The sequence below is a fragment of the Oncorhynchus tshawytscha genome, unplaced genomic scaffold (genome assembly GCF_018296145.1).
Source record: "Oncorhynchus tshawytscha isolate Ot180627B unplaced genomic scaffold, Otsh_v2.0 Un_contig_11507_pilon_pilon, whole genome shotgun sequence".
In the NCBI taxonomy this organism is placed as follows: Eukaryota; Metazoa; Chordata; class Actinopteri; order Salmoniformes; family Salmonidae; genus Oncorhynchus; species Oncorhynchus tshawytscha.
The window spans coordinates 28,419-45,000 of NW_024608695.1; the positions used below are offsets into that span (position 1 = coordinate 28,419).

Genomic DNA, 16,582 nt, shown 5'->3' on the forward strand with positions numbered 1-16,582 from the left:
GATGGAGGCACTGTGGCTTCAACACAGCGCCCCCTATCAGTCACCTAGTTTATATACGAACCATTGAGCAGGACTCAGGTGAAGTTTAAACTCAGTTGGTAGTTTAGGGTAATTTCCGGTTCCAAATTGTCTCTTGCATTAAACGTTGTTTACTATGTATTGACGTGGGAAAATAACATATTTTTTTGTGTATGATTGGTGAAATGTGAGACAGTCTTCTGTACAAATTGTTATGCCCAGAACATTAATCCCGGAACAAATATTTTTTGCACTTGCATCAGCACGACTGAATAATGGCGTTGCACACGTTTACAACGTGACCTTTCGACATTTTTTTCGATGAGGACGGATGTAAAATTGAATTCAGACTGACACAAATGTAAGACATTCAATGGAATATTACCACGATTATATGATCCATTCTGTCCTTGTTGAGAGTGGACCTTAATTGCAGTTTGTATATATATTTTTTCTTCTCGTGATTATGAAACATAAACACAGTCGCTTTCTATCTTGTCTGCACGTCGAACGGTATTTCCTCCTCTCCTGATGGACACTTCTGGAACTTTAAATATAACGACGTGAGTGTCAACATCTTGACTCCATATACATGTATCATCAAACCATTGAAATGATGAGGTTTCTCACCCCACCGCTTTTGAACGAGCTGCGGCGGCGTCTCTCGCTGTTATCCACTGTCGCAAATAAACAGCTACCACTCACCTGCCTTCTCCCACCCCACCACTCTGCACCCCTAAAACGGCCTCTCTATACTGGGGCCACACTAAGAAAAGATGTACCCCTCCCTCAGTCTAAAGAAGATCAGACTGAAGAGAAACTGGACCTGGACATATGGAAGTCTGTGATGAGGTTTCAGGTCCCAGCGGTGGAGGAGGAGAAACAGGGAGGTGAGGAGGGAGGTGGTGGTGCTGCTCCTTCAGGACCAGGAGGAGGTGTAGCAGGGCAGGAGGAGGTCTCCCCACTGGAGGCCACCAGAGAGCTGGTAGTGATGTGGCGTCAGGCTGGGAAGCTGGTGCCAGAGATCATGACTGACGAGGAGCTGGGGATCTTGGCTGAGTTCCAAACTAAGTCCTCCAAGAAGAAGTACCTGAAATACCTGGCCATCAAGGAGGGCCACAAGAACAACCACAAGCAGAAACAGGAGAAGAAGAAGGCAGAGAGGAGCGAGAGGTTTCTGGAGGACGATAGGATCAGGCCTGGCGGTGTGAGAGGAGAGGAGGGGGAACTGAGGAACACTTTCCTTCTCCAGTTCTGGGGTCGTTCCCTGGACAAGCTGCTGGGGTGGAGGTCGGCCCAGGCCGTGGTGTTCGGCCAGCCGCTGGTATTCGATATGTCCTACGAACAGCAGATGACGCGTCGGGAGGTGGAGAACACTGTGTCCCAGCTGATGGAGGTGGAGGGGTGGAACCGCCGAGCCCCGGACCCCTTCCACCTACACTTCTGTAACTTGCAGCCGGACGGGGGTTACCACAGGGAGCTGGTTAAACGGTACGGCGCAGAGGCCTGGGAGCGCCTCCTCATCACCTCCACAGAGCAACGTCACGTGGACCTGTTCCCCCGGGACGACCTGGTCTACCTGACGGCTGACTCCCCCAACGTTCTCCGTACCTTCGACAACTCTAAGGTCTACATCGTGGGCTCCATGGTGGACCGCTCCATCCAATCAGGGCTCTCCTTGGCCAACGCCAAGCGTCTGAAGCTGAATACGGCCCGTCTGCCGCTGGATGACTTCCTCCAATGGGAGACGGGGGCCAAGAACCTGACCCTGGATCAGATGATACGCATCTTGCTGACACTGAAGGAGAGTGGGAGGTGGGAGGAGGCGCTGGAGCACGTACCGAAGAGGAAACATGATGGATTCTACCAGGAGAAACCCCAGCAGGACAGAGACAGAGGCTCAGATAAGGACAGGAGGTTTAGTGGCAGAACCAGAGGAGACACAGGGTTCAGGGCTGGGGACAGAGAGAGGGCATTTAGTAGAAGAGCCAGTGTATTGAAGAGTGGGGACAGAGCAATTAGGAATGGGGACAGAGAAGGAGACAGTGACAAAGAAATCAGGACTGGAGACAGAGGAGACAGTGACAGAGCAGTCAGGACTGGAGACAGAGGAGACAGTGACAGAGCAGTCAGGACCGGAGACAGAGATGGTATGGAGGAGTGGAGACAGAAACAGATGAATGGTGTGGTCAGAGAGAGAGGATCCACTAGCAGACATAAGGACAGTGTATTCAGTAGCAGAGACACGGTAGCAGTCAGGAATGGGGACAAAGAGAGAGGATCCACTGGCAGACATAAGGACAGTGTATTCAGTAGCAGAGACACGGTAGCAGTCAGTAAGGAAGCAGCAGGGGATGCAGAGAACAGACAGAACACACAGACCACCACCAGGGTACGGACATCACTAAAAACCAAGATGGAGGATCGGAACAGTACAGCCAAGAGCGGGAAGAAATTGCGGAAGGAAGAGTAGCCTTATTGGGCCAAATATCCTGAGACATTTCTCCTCTGAATGTTCTTCAGTTTCACCCTGTTGCGTCAATGGATTCAGAGATGAACTGATGAAAAGCACTTCTAAATGCCTTGAACACTTGACAGGTGTGGCCTATCAAGACGCTGATTAAAACAGCATGATCGTTACACAGGTGCACCTTGTGCTGGGGGACTATAAAAGGCCAGTTCGGCAACAGCTTCAGGTGGACCATGAACAGAAACATTTGGATAAGCAACTCAGTGACTGTTGATTGTTTGGAATCTTTGGCGTAATTTGTTACTTCGTGTCAATGTACACCGAGGAAAAAATATATAAAAACGCAACATGTGAAGTGTTTTATGAGCTGAAATAAAAGATCCAGAACATTTTCCACACGTACAAAAAGCTTATTTCTCTCACATTTGTTTTACATCCCTGTTAGTGAGCATTTCTTATTTGTCAAGATGATCCATCCACTTGACAGGTGTGGCATATCAAGAAGCTGATTAAACAGCATGGTCGTTACACAGGTGCACCTTGTGCTGGGGGACTATAAAATACCACTTTGGCAAAAGCTCCAGGTGTACATTCCTGCAGTCAGTATGCCAATTGCAACACTCCCTCAAGACTTGAGACATCTGTGGTATTGTGTTGTGTGACAAAACCACACATCTTAAAGAGGCCTGGGCGAGTGTGCAGTTGGCATGCTGACTGCAGGAATGTCCACCAGAGCTGTTGCCAGAGAATTTAATGTTAATTTCTCTACCATAAACTGCCTCCAACATCGCTCCCTCCATGCGTCTAACCGGCCTCACAACCACAGACCAGGTGTAACCACGCCAGTCCAGGACCTCCTCATCCGGCTTCATCACCTGCGGAGGGGAGGGGGGGGGGGGTTTCTATCTGTAGCAATTTTGTGGGGAAAAGCTCTTTCTGATTGGTTGGGCCTGGCTCCCCAGTGGGTGGGCCGATGCCCTCCCAGCCCACACATGGCTGAGCCCCTGCCCAGTCATGTGAAATCCATAGATTAGGGCCCTAATGAATTGATTTCAATTGATTGATTTCCTTATAAACTGTAACTCAGTAAAATCTTTGAAATTGCTTGCATATATTTTTGTTCAGTATATTTAACCACAAAATGTTCATGTCATTATATTGTCTAGCTGAACTATAGTTTTAAGTTAAAAACCATTTACTCCAGTTTAACTTCCATTCATCCTGTATTCAAGCGATATGATGGACAGATTCTCACTAAACAGTAAATAGATTTAACTCATCTTTAATTTTGTTCTCTGACATGAAGGAATTTAGAAAAATCTTTACAAAGTGAAAATGGTCAACAACAACAACCGTGAACCCCCCAAAAAACATTCTTATTTATACTTAATATACTTTATTTATACTTAATATACTTTATTTATACTTAATATACTTTATTTATACTTTACTTTTGTTTTCTTAAAAGTGAAATGTTTTCAGGTTCTTCATCGATACAGTGCCTTCAGAAAGTACAGTAGTCATAACCTTTGACCCTGAAATCAAAATGGATTCAATTTATATATTTTTTTATCTCACCCATCTACACACAAAACTCCATAATGACAAAGTGAAAATGTGTTTAGAAATTTTAGCAAACGTGTTGAAAAAGAAATGAGCTGAAATATCTCATGTATTCACACCTTAAACACAAGATCAAATCTACACTAGAGTTGCGACCAAGACAGTGGATGTTCCTGACTAGATAGTTTAGTTTAGACTTACATCTACTTGAACATCTATGGAAAGACCTATAATAAAAAAAATGGCTGTCTAGCAATGATCAACAACCAATTTGCCAGAGCGTGAATAATTCTCACCCATCTACACACAATACCCCATAATGACAAAGTGAAAACCTTAATGGTCAATACTTTGTATAAGCACCTTTGGCAGTGATTAAAGCTGCTAGGCTTTCTGGGTAAATCTCTTAAGAGCTTTCCACACCTGGATTGTGCAACATTTGCCCATTTATTCTTTTCAAAATTCTTCAAGCTCTGTCAAATTGGTTGTTGATCATTGCTACTCAACTATTTTCAGGTCTTGACATAGATTGTGAAGTAGATTTAGGTCAGCAGTAACTCGGCCACTCAGGAACATTCACGGTCTTCTTGGTAAGCAACTCCAGTGTAGATTTTGGCCTTGTGTTTTAGGTTTATTGTCCTGATGAAAGGTGAACTCCTCTCCCAGTGTCTGGTGGAAAGCAGACTGAACCAGGTTTTCCTCTAGAATTCTTCCTGTGTTTAGCTCCAGTCTGTTTATTTTTTTATCCTGAAAAACTCCCCAGTCCTTAACAATTACAAGCATACCCATAACATGATGCAGCCACCACTATGCTTGAAAATATGGAGAGTGGTACTCAGTAATGTGTTGTATTGGATTTGCCCCAAACGTAACACTTTGTATTCAGGACAAAAAGTTAATTTCTTTGCCACATTTTTGCAGTGTTACTTTAGTGCCTTGTTGCAAACAAGATGCATGCTTTGGAATATTGTGTGTTGGACAGTGTCAAACACAATGAATTTAATCCATTTTAAATTCAGGCTGTAACACAACAAAATGTGGACAAAGTCCAGGGGTCCTTCCTGAAGTATTCCACACAAATATAGATCTAATATCATTGGGTATCAGATGATTTCTGCTCGAATCTCACTGGACAGCAGAAACGCTGCCTTTCTGCCTCCTCCCAGTGCAAACGGACGATACAGCAACATCTTCGGGTCACTTCCCCTCTGCAAAGAATCCAGATTCAAACAGAACAGAAACACCTTGAATATGTAGGGAACCTTTTACCTCTCAACTAAAAACCTTCTGTCTGTCAGAAACATCCTCTGACCACAGCCCTGCCTCTCCTGTTTCCCCACATCTACAACCTTCTGCCTGTCAGCAACATCCTCTGACCACAGCCCTGCCTCTCCTGTTTCCCCACATCTAAAACCTTCTGTCTGTCAGCAACATCCTCTGACCACAGCCCTGCCTCTCCTGTTTCCACACATCTACAACCTTCTGTCTGTCAGCAACATCCCTGACCACAGCCCTGCCTCTCCTGTTTCCACACATCCTCTGTCAGCAACATCCTCGGACCACAGCCCTGCCTCTCCTGTTTGACCCAGCCCTGCCTCTCCTGTTTCCACACATCTAAAACCTTCTGTCTGTCAGCAACATCCTCTGACCACAGCCCTGTTTCCACACATCTAAAACCTTCTCCTGTCAGCAACATTTGACCACAGCCCTGCCTCTCCTGTTTCCCACATCAACCTTCTGTCTGTCAGCAACATCCCTGACCACAGCCCTGCCTCTCCTGTTTCCACACATCTAAAACCTTCTGTCTGTCAGCAACATCCCTGACCACAGCCCTGCCTCTCTGTTTCCCACAAAACCTTCTGTCTGTCAGCAACATCCTCTGACCACAGCCCTGCCTCTCCTGTTTCCCCACATCTACAACCTTCTGTCTGTCAGCAACATCCTCTGACCACAGCCCTGCCTCTCCTGTTTCCCCACATCTACAACCTTCTGTCTGTCAGCAACATCCTCTGACCACAGCCCTGCCTCTCCTGTTTCCACACATCTACAATACTCATCAGATCAATTCAATAAATTTAACACTCAGAATGAAAACCTGATAGTGAATCAACCATACTGCTTGGGAGGCAGGTAGCCTAGTGGTTAGAGAGATGGGCAAGTTGATGGATCGAATCCCCGAGCTGAACAAGGTTAAAATCAGTCGTTCTGCCCCTGTAGGCCGTCTTTGTAAATAAGAATTTGTTCTTAACTGACTTGCCAAGTTAAATAAAGCTTTAACAATAATAACACCATTGAGGAATGCATTTCTATATACACGACATTTCGTTTGATAAATAGCATCTTAGCCTGAGTTCAAGTCTTCAGCAGGGTTCTCTCAATAGATGCTGTCTCGAACACTGAGGGCATCATGATGTCATGACTCACTAGTCTTCAGCAGGGTTCTCTCAATAGATGCTGTCTCTAACACTGAGGGCATCATGATGTCATGACTCACTAGTCTTCAGCAGGGTTCTCTCAATAGATGCTGTCTCTAACACTGAGGGCATCATGACGTCATGACTCACTAGTCTTCAGCAGGGTTCTCTCAATAGATGCTGTCTCTAACACTGAGGGCATCATGATGTCATGACTCACTAGTCTTCAGCAGGGTTCTCTCAATAGATGCTGTCTCTAACACTGAGGGCATCATGATGTCATGACTCACTAGTCTTCAGCAGGGTTCTCTCAATAGATGCTGTCTCTAACACTGAGGGCATCATGACGTCATGACTCACTAGTCTTCAGCAGGGTTCTCTCAATAGATGCTGTCTAACACTGAGGGCATCATGATGTCATGACTCACTAGTCTTCGGCAGGGTTCTCTCAATAGATGCTGTCTCTAACACTGAGGGCATCATGATGTCATGACTCACTAGTCTTCAGCAGGGTTCTCTCAATAGATGCTGTCTCTAACACTGAGGGCATCATGACGTCATGACTCACTAGTCTTCAGCAGGGTTCTCTCAATAGATGTTGTCTAACACTGAGGGCATCATGATGTCATGACTCACTAGTCTTCAGCAGGGTTCTCTCAATAGATGCTGTCTCTAACACTGAGGGCATCATGACGTCATGACTCACTAGTCTTCAGCAGGGTTCTCTCAATAGATGCTGTCTAACACTGAGGGAAACATGATGTCATGACTCACTAGTCTTCAGCAGGGTTCTCTCAATAGATGCTGTCTCTAACACTGAGGGTGTCATGACTCACTAGTCTTCAGCAGGGTTCTCTCAATAGATGCTGTCTCTAACACTGAGGGTGTCATGACTCACTAGTCTTCAGCAGGGTTCTCTCAATAGATGCTGTCTCTAACACTGAGGGTGTCATGACTCACTAGTTTTCAGCAGGGTTCTCTCAATAGATGCTGTCTCTAACACTGAGGGTATCATGACGTCATGACTCACTAGCTAAAAGCTAGTCCCAACAGTCTTAAAATGTTTCTCCCTCCCTCCCTTATGAATGACTGTCTAATGTCAGGTCTGGTGTTTCCTCTCAAAGAGTTAGACAACCAGGTGAGGGCAGTTCCTTACTAATTAGTAGCCTTGACAACCAGGTGAGGGCAGTTCTTTACTAATTAGTAGCCTAGACAACCAGGTGAGGGGAGTTCCTTACTAATTAGTAGCCTAGACAACCAGGTGAGGGCAGTTCCTTACTAATTAGTAGCCTAGACAACCAGGTGAGGGCAGTTCCTTACTAATTAGTAGCCTAGACAACCAGGTGAGGGCAGTTCCTTACTAATTAGTAGCCTAGACAACCAGGTGAGGGCAGTTCCTTACTAATTAGTAGCCTAGACAACCAGGTGAGGGCAGTTCCTTACTAATTAGTAACCTAGACAACCAGGTGAGGGGAGTTCCTTACTAATTAGTTACCCAGACAACCAGGTGAAGGTAGTTGCTTACTAATTAGTAACCTAGACAACCAGGTGAGGGGAGTTCCTTACTAATTAGTTACCTAGACAACCAGGTGAAGGGAGTTGCTTACTAATCAGTAACCTAGACAACCAGGTGAGGAGAGTTCCTTACTAATTAGTAACCTAGACAACCAGGTGAAGGTAGTTGCTTACTAATCAGTAAACTCAATTCACCAGTCAAGTACAAGGAAGGACCAGAAACCCACAGACACTCGGCCGTCCGTGGAATGACTTTGACCATATTATTTTTGGGAAGCCCAATTGATTCTAAGATGGAATACTTTCAGATTCTCCGAACTCACTTCCTTGTTTAAATCACTTGCTCTGCTCACGTTCTGAAGCCCACAATGTCGTGGGAGGTTCTAAGAGTTATGAGACGGTGATGGACTGAGAGATCAGCCAATTAAAATCAGCGCTCTGAGGCCGCTGTGAAACCAGACAGTTCGACGGAGGGAGAGCCGACTGGTGTTCCTCACAGCGGCCTGCGTTGACCTGTCCAGGTTAAAGGTCACGACCCCTGCCCTCTGACCCCTAGAGTACCAGGATGTCTCCGCTGCAGCGCTCGCAGCAGTTGAAGGTGATGTTCTCATAGCGAGTGTAAGGGTGGAACCGACCGATGCTCTTCTTATTGGTCAGGAAGGCCGAGGGGGAGGAGTCAGAGATAGAGAGGGGGGAGGGCTCTTCCTCGTTGTCTGAACAGGAAATCGGGTCCAGGATCTTCAACACCTGAGAAGGGAAGAAGGAGAGAAAGACAGAAAGAGTGAGCGGGTTGTTTCTGGATAGAGGCCAGTGTGAGAGTCCTGCTGGGGAGTCCCACTCCACTTCCTACCTTCTCAGCCATCTTCTCAGCCGGCGTGTGTGAGGTGTTAGGGAGCTCTGAGGACTGTCTTCCTTTCCCCAGCCCAGCTCCACTGCTGCTCCCTACTGGCCCAACCTTCCCCAGCAGGCGGGAGTTGATGGCGTCCGCCAGCTTGTGATTGGCTAGGGCTAGTTCTCCCGTGCTGAGTGGCTGGCCACTGGGGTAGTAGGTCTGCTGTCGACCCCACTGGAGAGAGACCAGCAGCTGCTCCAGAGACCTGGGAGAGAGACACACAAACACATCATCTGTATGGCTGGTACTGTGGTGGGTATCTCAGTTACTTTATGTTCCTATGTGAGTTTTACCACTAGTGTGTTGTATAGAAGTCCTACTGTACCTGTGGGTTAGCATCATGTCTGTGTGTTGTACCTGTGGGTTAGCATCATGTCTGTGTGTTGTACCTGTGGGTTAGCATCATGTCTGTGTGTTGTACCTGTGGGTTAGCATCATGTCTGTGTGTTGTACCTGTGGGTTAGCATCAGCATCATGTCTGTGTGTTGTACCTGTGGGTTAGCATCATGTCTGTGTGTTGTACCTGTGGGTTAGCATCATGTCTGTGTGTTGTACCTGTGGGTTAGCATCATGTCTGTGTGTTGTACCTGTGGGTTAGCATCATGTCTGTGTGTTGTACCTGTGGGTTAGCATCATGTCTGTGTGTTGTACCTGTGGGTTAGCGTCATGTCTGTGTGTTGTACCTGTGGGTTAGCATCATGTCTGTGTGTTGTACCTGTGGGTTAGCATCATGTCTGTGTGTTGTACCTGTGGGTTAGCATCATGTCTGTGTGTTGTACCTGTGGGTTAGCATCATGCATCTGTGTGTTGTACCTGTGGGTTAGCATCATGTCTGTCTGTGTGTACCTGTGGGTTAGCATCATGTCTGTGTGTTGTACCTGTGGGTTAGCATCATGTCTCTGGGAGAATGTCTACCGCATCATGTCTCAGCAGGTGTGTGATGGGTCTAGCATCATGTCTGTCTGTGCTGAGAGAAACCCTGCACCTGTGGGTCCTGTGGGTTAGCATCATGTCTCTTGAAGAGATACCTGTGGGTTACACACACACACACAACAGTCAGTGTCACACACACACTCCTTCCCTCCGTCACCCCTCACCCCTACCTGACGGAACTTGTCCTCCAGACATCATTGTATAGACATGTTCCAGCTGTTCTGCTGTGGAGGCCCGGCTGCGACCCAGAGCCTCGTTCTGGGTAAGATCATGTCTGTGTTCTTCCTCTGGCCAGACGCTCAAAATGGTACTGCAGGTCATCACCTCAGAGGCTACCAGCAGCTTCTTCAACTCTCTGTTCACCTATAGGACAATACAGAGCTGAGTCGGTTCAAATATGGACCAGAGTACTGTGTATCATGTCACTGTGTGTGCCAACAGGTTGAAAACACAAGTACTATCCTTATAAAGCATCATGCTGAAAACTCAGGATCCAGATGAACTCTACAGTCACTGAACAAAACTCAGGATCCAGATGAACTCCTACAGTCACTGAACAAAACTCTGTGTGTCCAGATGAACTCCTACAGTTGAACAAAACTCAGGATCCAGATGAACTCCTACAGTCACTGAACAAAACTCAGGATCCAGATGAACTCCTACAGTCACTGAACAAAACTCAGGATCCAGATGAACTCCTACAGTCCTACAAAGTCACTGAACAAAACTCAGGATCCAGATGAACTCCTACAGTCACTGAACAAAACTCAGGATCCAGATGAACTACCTACAGTCACTGAACAAAACTCAGGATCCAGATGAACTCCTACAGTCACTGAACAAAACTCAGGATCCAGATGAACTCCTACAGTCACTGAACAAAACTCAGGATCCAGATGAACTCCTACAGTCACTGAACAAAACTCAGGATCCAGATGAACTCCTACAGTCACTGAACAAAACTCAGGATCCAGATGAACTCCTACAGTCACTGAACAAAACTCAGGATCCAGATGAACTCCTACAGTCACTGAACAAAACTCAGGATCCAGATGAACTCCTACAGTCACTGAACAAAACTCAGGATCCAGATGAACTCCTACAGTCACTGAACAAAACTCAGGATCCAGATGAACTCCTACAGTCACTGAACAAAACTCAGGATCCAGATGAACTCCTACAGTCACTGAACAAAACTCAGGATCCAGATGAACTCCTACAGTCACTGAACAAAACTCAGGATCCAGATGAACTCCTACAGTCACTGAACAAAACTCAGGATCCAGATGAACTCCTACAGTCACTGAACAAAACTCAGGATCCAGATGAACTCCTACAGTCACTGAACAAAACTCAGGATCCAGATGAACTCCTACAGTCACTGAACAAAACTCAGGATCCAGATGAACTCCTACAGTCACTGAACAAAACTCAGGATCCAGATGAACTCCCAGTCATGAACAAAACTCTCCAGTGAACTCCTACAGTCACTGAACAAAACTCAGGATCCAGAACTCCTGTCACTGAACAAAACTCAGATCCAGATGAACTCCTACAGTCACTGAACAAAACTCATCCTGAACTCCTACAGAAACAAAACTCAGGATCCAGATGAACTCCTACAGTCACTGAACAAAACTCAGGATCCAGATGAACTCCTACAGTCACTGAACAAAACTCAGGATCCAGATGAACTCCTACAGTCACTGAACAAAACTCAGGATCCAGATGAACTCCTACAGTCACTGAACAAAACTCAGGATCCAGATGAACTCCTACAGTCACTGAACAAAACTCAGGATCCAGATTAACTCCTACAGTCACTGAACAAAACTCAGGATCCAGATGAACTCCTACAGTCACTGAACAAAACTCAGGATCCAGATGAACTCCTACAGTCACTGAACAAAACTCAGGATCCAGATGAACTCCTACAGTCACTGAACAAAACTCAGGATCCAGATGAACTCCTACAGTCACTGAACAAAACTCAGGATCCAGATGAACTCCTACAGTCACTGAACAAAACTCAGGATCCAGATGAACTCCTACAGTCACTGAACAAAACTCAGGATCCAGATGAACTCCTACAGTCACTGAACAAAACTCAGGATCCAGATGAACTCCTACAGTCAGAACACTGAACAAAACAAAACTCAGGATCCAGATGAACTCCTACAGTCACTGAACAAAACTCAGGATCCAGATGAACTCCTACAGTCACTGAACAAAACTCAGGATCCAGATGAACTCCTACAGTCACTGAACAAAACTCAGGATCCAGATGAACTCCTACAGTCACTGAACAAAACTCAGGATCCAGATGAACTCCTACAGTCACTGAACAAAACTCAGGATCCAGATGAACTCCTACAGTCACTGAACAAAACTCAGGATCCAGATGAACTCCTACAGTCACTGAACAAAACTCAGGATCCAGATGAACAAAACTCAGATGAACTCCTACAGTCACTGAACAAAACTCAGGATCCAGATGAACTCCTACAGTCACTGAACAAAACTCAGGATCCAGATGAACTCCTACAGTCACTGAACAAAACTCAGGATCCAGATGAACTCCTACAGTCACTGAACAAAACTCAGGATCCAGATGAACTCCTACAGTCACTGAACAAAACTCAGGATCCAGATGAACTCCTCACTGAACAAAACTCAGTCACTCCTACAGTCACTGAACAAAACTCAGGATCCAGATGAACTCCTACAGTCACTGAACAAAACTCAGGATCCAGATGAACTCCTACAGTCACTGAACAAAACTCAGGATCCAGATGAACTCCACAGTCACTGAACAAAACTCAGGATCCAGATGAACTCCTACAGTCACTGAACAAAACTCAGGATCCAGATGAACTCCTACAGTCACTGAACAAAACTCAGGATCCAGATGAACTCCTACAGTCACTGAACAAAACTCAGGATCCAGATGAACTCCTACAGTCACTGAACAAAACTCAGGATCCAGATGAACTCCTAGTCAGTCACTGAACAAAACTCAGGATCCAGATGAACTCCTACAGTCACTGAACAAAACTCAGGATCCAGATGAACTCCTACAGTCACTGAACAAAACTCAGGATCCAGATGAACTCCTACAGTCACTGAACAAAACTCAGGATCCAGATGAACTCCTACAGTCACTGAACAAAACTCAGGATCCAGATGAACTCCTACAGTCACTGAACAAAACTCAGGATCCAGATGAACTCCTACAGTCACTGAACAAAACTCAGGATCCAGATGAACTCCTACAGTCACTGAACAAAACTCAGGATCCAGATGAACTCCTACAGTCACTGAACAAAACTCAGGATCCAGAACAGTCACTGAACAAAACTCAGGATCCAGATGAACTCCTACAGTCACTGAACAAAACTCAGGATCCAGATGAACTCCTACAGTCACTGAACAAAACTCAGGATCCAGATGAACTCCTACAGTCACTGAACAAAACTCAGGATCCAGATGAACTCCTACAGTCACTGAACAAAACTCAGGATCCAGATGAACTCCTACAGTCACTGAACAAAACTCAGGATCCAGATGAACTCCTACAGTCACTGAACAAAACTCAGGATCCAGATGAACTCCTACAGTCACTGAACAAAACTCAGGATCCAGATGAACTCCTACAGTCACTGAACAAAACTCAGGATCCAGATGAACTCCTACAGTCACTGAACAAAACTCAGGATCCAGATGAACTCCTACAGTCACTGAACAAAACTCAGGATCCAGATGAACTCCTACAGTCACTGAACAAAACTCAGGATCCAGATGAACTCCTACAGTCACTGAACAAAACTCAGGATCCAGATGAACTCCTACAGTCACTGAACAAAACTCAGGATCCAGATGAACTCCTACAGTCACTGAACAAAACTCAGGATCCAGATGAACTCCTACAGTCACTGAACAAAACTCAGGATCCAGATGAACTCCTACAGTCACTGAACAAAACTCAGGATCCAGATGAACTCCTACAGTCACTGAACAAAACTCAGGATCCAGATGAACTCCTACAGTCACTGAACAAAACTCAGGATCCAGATGAACTCCTACAGTCACTGAACAAAACTCAGGATCCAGATGAACTCCTACAGTCACTGAACAAAACTCAGGATCCAGATGAACTCCTACAGTCACTGAACAAAACTCAGGATCCAGATGAACTCCTACAGTCACTGAACAAAACTCAGGATCCAGATGAACTCCTACAGTCACTGAACAAAACTCAGGATCCAGATGAACTCCTACAGTCACTGAACAAAACTCAGGATCCAGATGAACTCCTACAGTCACTGAACAAAACTCAGGATCCAGATGAACTCCTACAGTCACTGAACAAAACTCAGGATCCAGATTAACTCCTACAGTCACTGAACAAAACTCAGGATCCAGATTAACTCCTACAGTCACTGAACAAAACTCAGGATCCAGATTAACTCCTACAGTCACTGAACAAAACTCAGGATCCAGATGAACTCCTACAGTCACTGAACAAAACTCAGGATCCAGATTAACTCCTACAGTCACTGAACAAAACTCAGGATCCAGATTAACTCCTACAGTCACTGAACAAAACTCAGGATCCAGATGAACTCCTACAGTCACTGAACAAAACTCAGGATCCAGATGAACTCCTACAGTCACTGAACAAAACTCAGGATCCAGATGAACTCCTACAGTCACTGAACAAAACTCAGGATCCAGATGAACTCCTACAGTCACTGAACAAAACTCAGGATCCAGATGAACTCCTACAGTCACTGAACAAAACTCAGGATCCAGATGAACTCCTACAGTCACTGAACAAAACTCAGGATCCAGATGAACTCCTACAGTCACTGAACAAAACTCAGGATCCAGATGAACTCCTACAGTCACTGAACAAAACTCAGGATCCAGATGAACTCCTACAGTCACTGAACAAAACTCAGGATCCAGATGAACTCCTACAGTCACTGAACAAAACTCAGGATCCAGATGAACTCCTACAGTCACTGAACAAAACTCAGGATCCAGATGAACTCCTACAGTCACTGAACAAAACTCAGGATCCAGATGAACTCCTACAGTCACTGAACAAAACTCAGGATCCAGATGAACTCCTACAGTCACTGAACAAAACTCAGGATCTAGATGAACTCCTACAGTCACTGAACAAAACTCAGGATCCAGATTAACTCCTACAGTCACTGAACAAAACTCAGGATCCAGATGAACTCCTACAGTCACTGAACAAAACTCAGGATCCAGATTAACTCCTACAGTCACTGAACAAAACTCAGGATCCAGATTAACTCCTACAGTCACTGAACAATTCCAAATAATGTGTTTCATAGTGTTAAAGGCCCAAATGCAGCTGTTTTCAAAAAAATCTCTCAATATCAAATTATTTCTGGGGAACAATTAAGGTCCTCACCGTGATCGTCTTCAATTAAAAATGGTTTTATAAAAAGAAACAGAAATAGCTTCTTAGCTAAGAATAATTTCTCAAGCAAGAATTTAGTTTGGACTGTCTGGGAGTGGCCTGAGTGGTGAAGGGAAAACTGAAAACTAGCTGTTATTGGCAGAGAGGTTTGGAACTCTTTCTTATTGGTCTATTAAATTATTAGTCTGTCACCAGGCTGGCCAAACCTCAACCCCACCAAAACAGGCTGAATTTCAGGAAGTCTTTTCCAACAGCTCTTACACTAAAAGGGACTTATATATAAAACACAGTAATATGATGTTTTTGATGGCACTGAGCCTTTACGTTAACTCATTTACCCACCTCAGTCTGCACGTGGAGCTGGTTGAGGAGCCCCTCCTTGTCCTGCAGCAGTCTTCTCTCTGAGTTCTGCAGCTTCTCCATGGCTCCTCTCAGGTCCTCCAGAGGAGGGGAGGGAGAGGGGGGCCGCTCCTCTATCTGCTGCCCAGCCCAGGCCTCTCCTTTCTCCTCAGCCGGACCCACATGACCCCCACTCCGGCTGATGGCGGCACGGGGAACAACGATCCTCACCGCCTCCACCACCATGCAGGCCTCCCGGGGAACCTTCCCCAGGTGGAGCACCCCGGGGGGCTGGGGGGCAGACGGGGTGGCTCTGGGACTGGCTCTGGGGCTCTGCTGGGGTGTGGAGTGGGGGCTGTGTTGGAGGCTGGCGGGGGCAGGGTGCGTCTTCTTGGGGCTTTGTTTGGGACTAGCTACCTTAAGTAGTGGCACCGAAGACAGAGGCGTATCCACGGCACCGATCTCCTTAGCGACTGGGGGCTTGTCTGTCTCCATGCCGTCGCCGGGGCCCCTGACTGGACGGACGGAACCTGGCAAACATTCTGGAATGTTAGCTCTCTCTCAATGTATTGGCTGGAGGAGTTATCAGGTCTCAACATCGCTGTGTGTGATTGGCTGAGAGGATGCAGGGGGAGGATGTAAACAACAGTGGAATGATAGAGGGTGATAACGGCTTACCTCTGTCTGCTACTGCAGCGGTAGACATGATGGTAGAGGAAGTCTTCACAACAGTCCAGTCGAATGCCAGAGGGACAGGGCGGTGGATGACTTCCAGGATGGCAGTTAGATCTCTCTCCCGAAGACAGACAGACAAATGTTGATTCTGAGTTTTACCACCCTGTTAGACATGTTAAATGAATCAAATAAAATAAGAAAGTAGCGAGAGAATCTCGCACAGCTCCTGTAACTAGCTAATGGACTTTTTTCTGCCTTCAATTATTTATTTTTTAATATGTTTTGAATTGGTAAAATGAAGAGTCAAA

The 16,582-nt window shown here is 45.9% G+C and overlaps 2 protein-coding genes and 1 long non-coding RNA gene across 5 annotated transcripts in view; 1 reads left to right on the forward strand and 2 right to left on the reverse strand.

Moving 5' to 3' along the window:
* Positions 1-294: 294 nt before the first annotated feature.
* trmt10c (tRNA methyltransferase 10C, mitochondrial RNase P subunit) lies at positions 295-2,880 on the forward strand. 2 transcript variants are annotated; one of them, XM_042313529.1, is made up of 2 exons: positions 295-2,079; positions 2,116-2,880. In XM_042313529.1, the coding sequence occupies exons 1-2, from the start codon at positions 611-613 to the stop codon at positions 2,489-2,491; spliced, it is 1,845 nt and encodes a 614-aa protein (XP_042169463.1). In that variant the 5' UTR covers positions 295-610; the 3' UTR covers positions 2,492-2,880. The 2 variants fall into 2 exon arrangements, with proteins under 2 accessions (XP_042169463.1, XP_042169462.1); XM_042313528.1 differs by having other exon boundaries at positions 295-2,880.
* An 874-nt stretch (positions 2,881-3,754) lies between these two features.
* LOC121843735 lies at positions 3,755-7,714 on the reverse strand. 2 transcript variants are annotated; one of them, XR_006081717.1, is made up of 2 exons: positions 5,908-7,714; positions 3,755-5,465 (listed from the first exon to the last, which is right to left on the reverse strand). It is a non-coding gene; the product is annotated as an uncharacterized LOC121843735 (long non-coding RNA). The 2 variants fall into 2 exon arrangements; XR_006081716.1 differs by having other exon boundaries at positions 3,755-5,530.
* Positions 7,715-7,856: 142 nt separating this feature from the next.
* The window catches only part of LOC112240635 (golgin-45), a 9,127-nt gene continuing 401 nt past the window's right edge, over positions 7,857-16,582 (reverse strand). Inside the window, 7 exon segments of the mRNA XM_042313527.1 lie at positions 7,857-8,727; positions 8,831-9,077; positions 9,751-9,769; positions 10,103-10,132; positions 10,135-10,168; positions 15,603-16,129; positions 16,278-16,437. Coding sequence (XP_042169461.1) covers positions 8,533-8,727; positions 8,831-9,077; positions 9,751-9,769; positions 10,103-10,132; positions 10,135-10,168; positions 15,603-16,129; positions 16,278-16,305 — 1,080 coding nt within the window. The 5' untranslated portion in view covers positions 16,306-16,437 and the 3' untranslated portion in view covers positions 7,857-8,532.

What these genes read in the sequence shown, in the direction of transcription:
- trmt10c (XM_042313528.1), top strand. Translation starts at nt 611, where the DNA reads ATGTATCATCAAACCATTGAAATGATGAGGTTTCTCACCCCACCGCTT.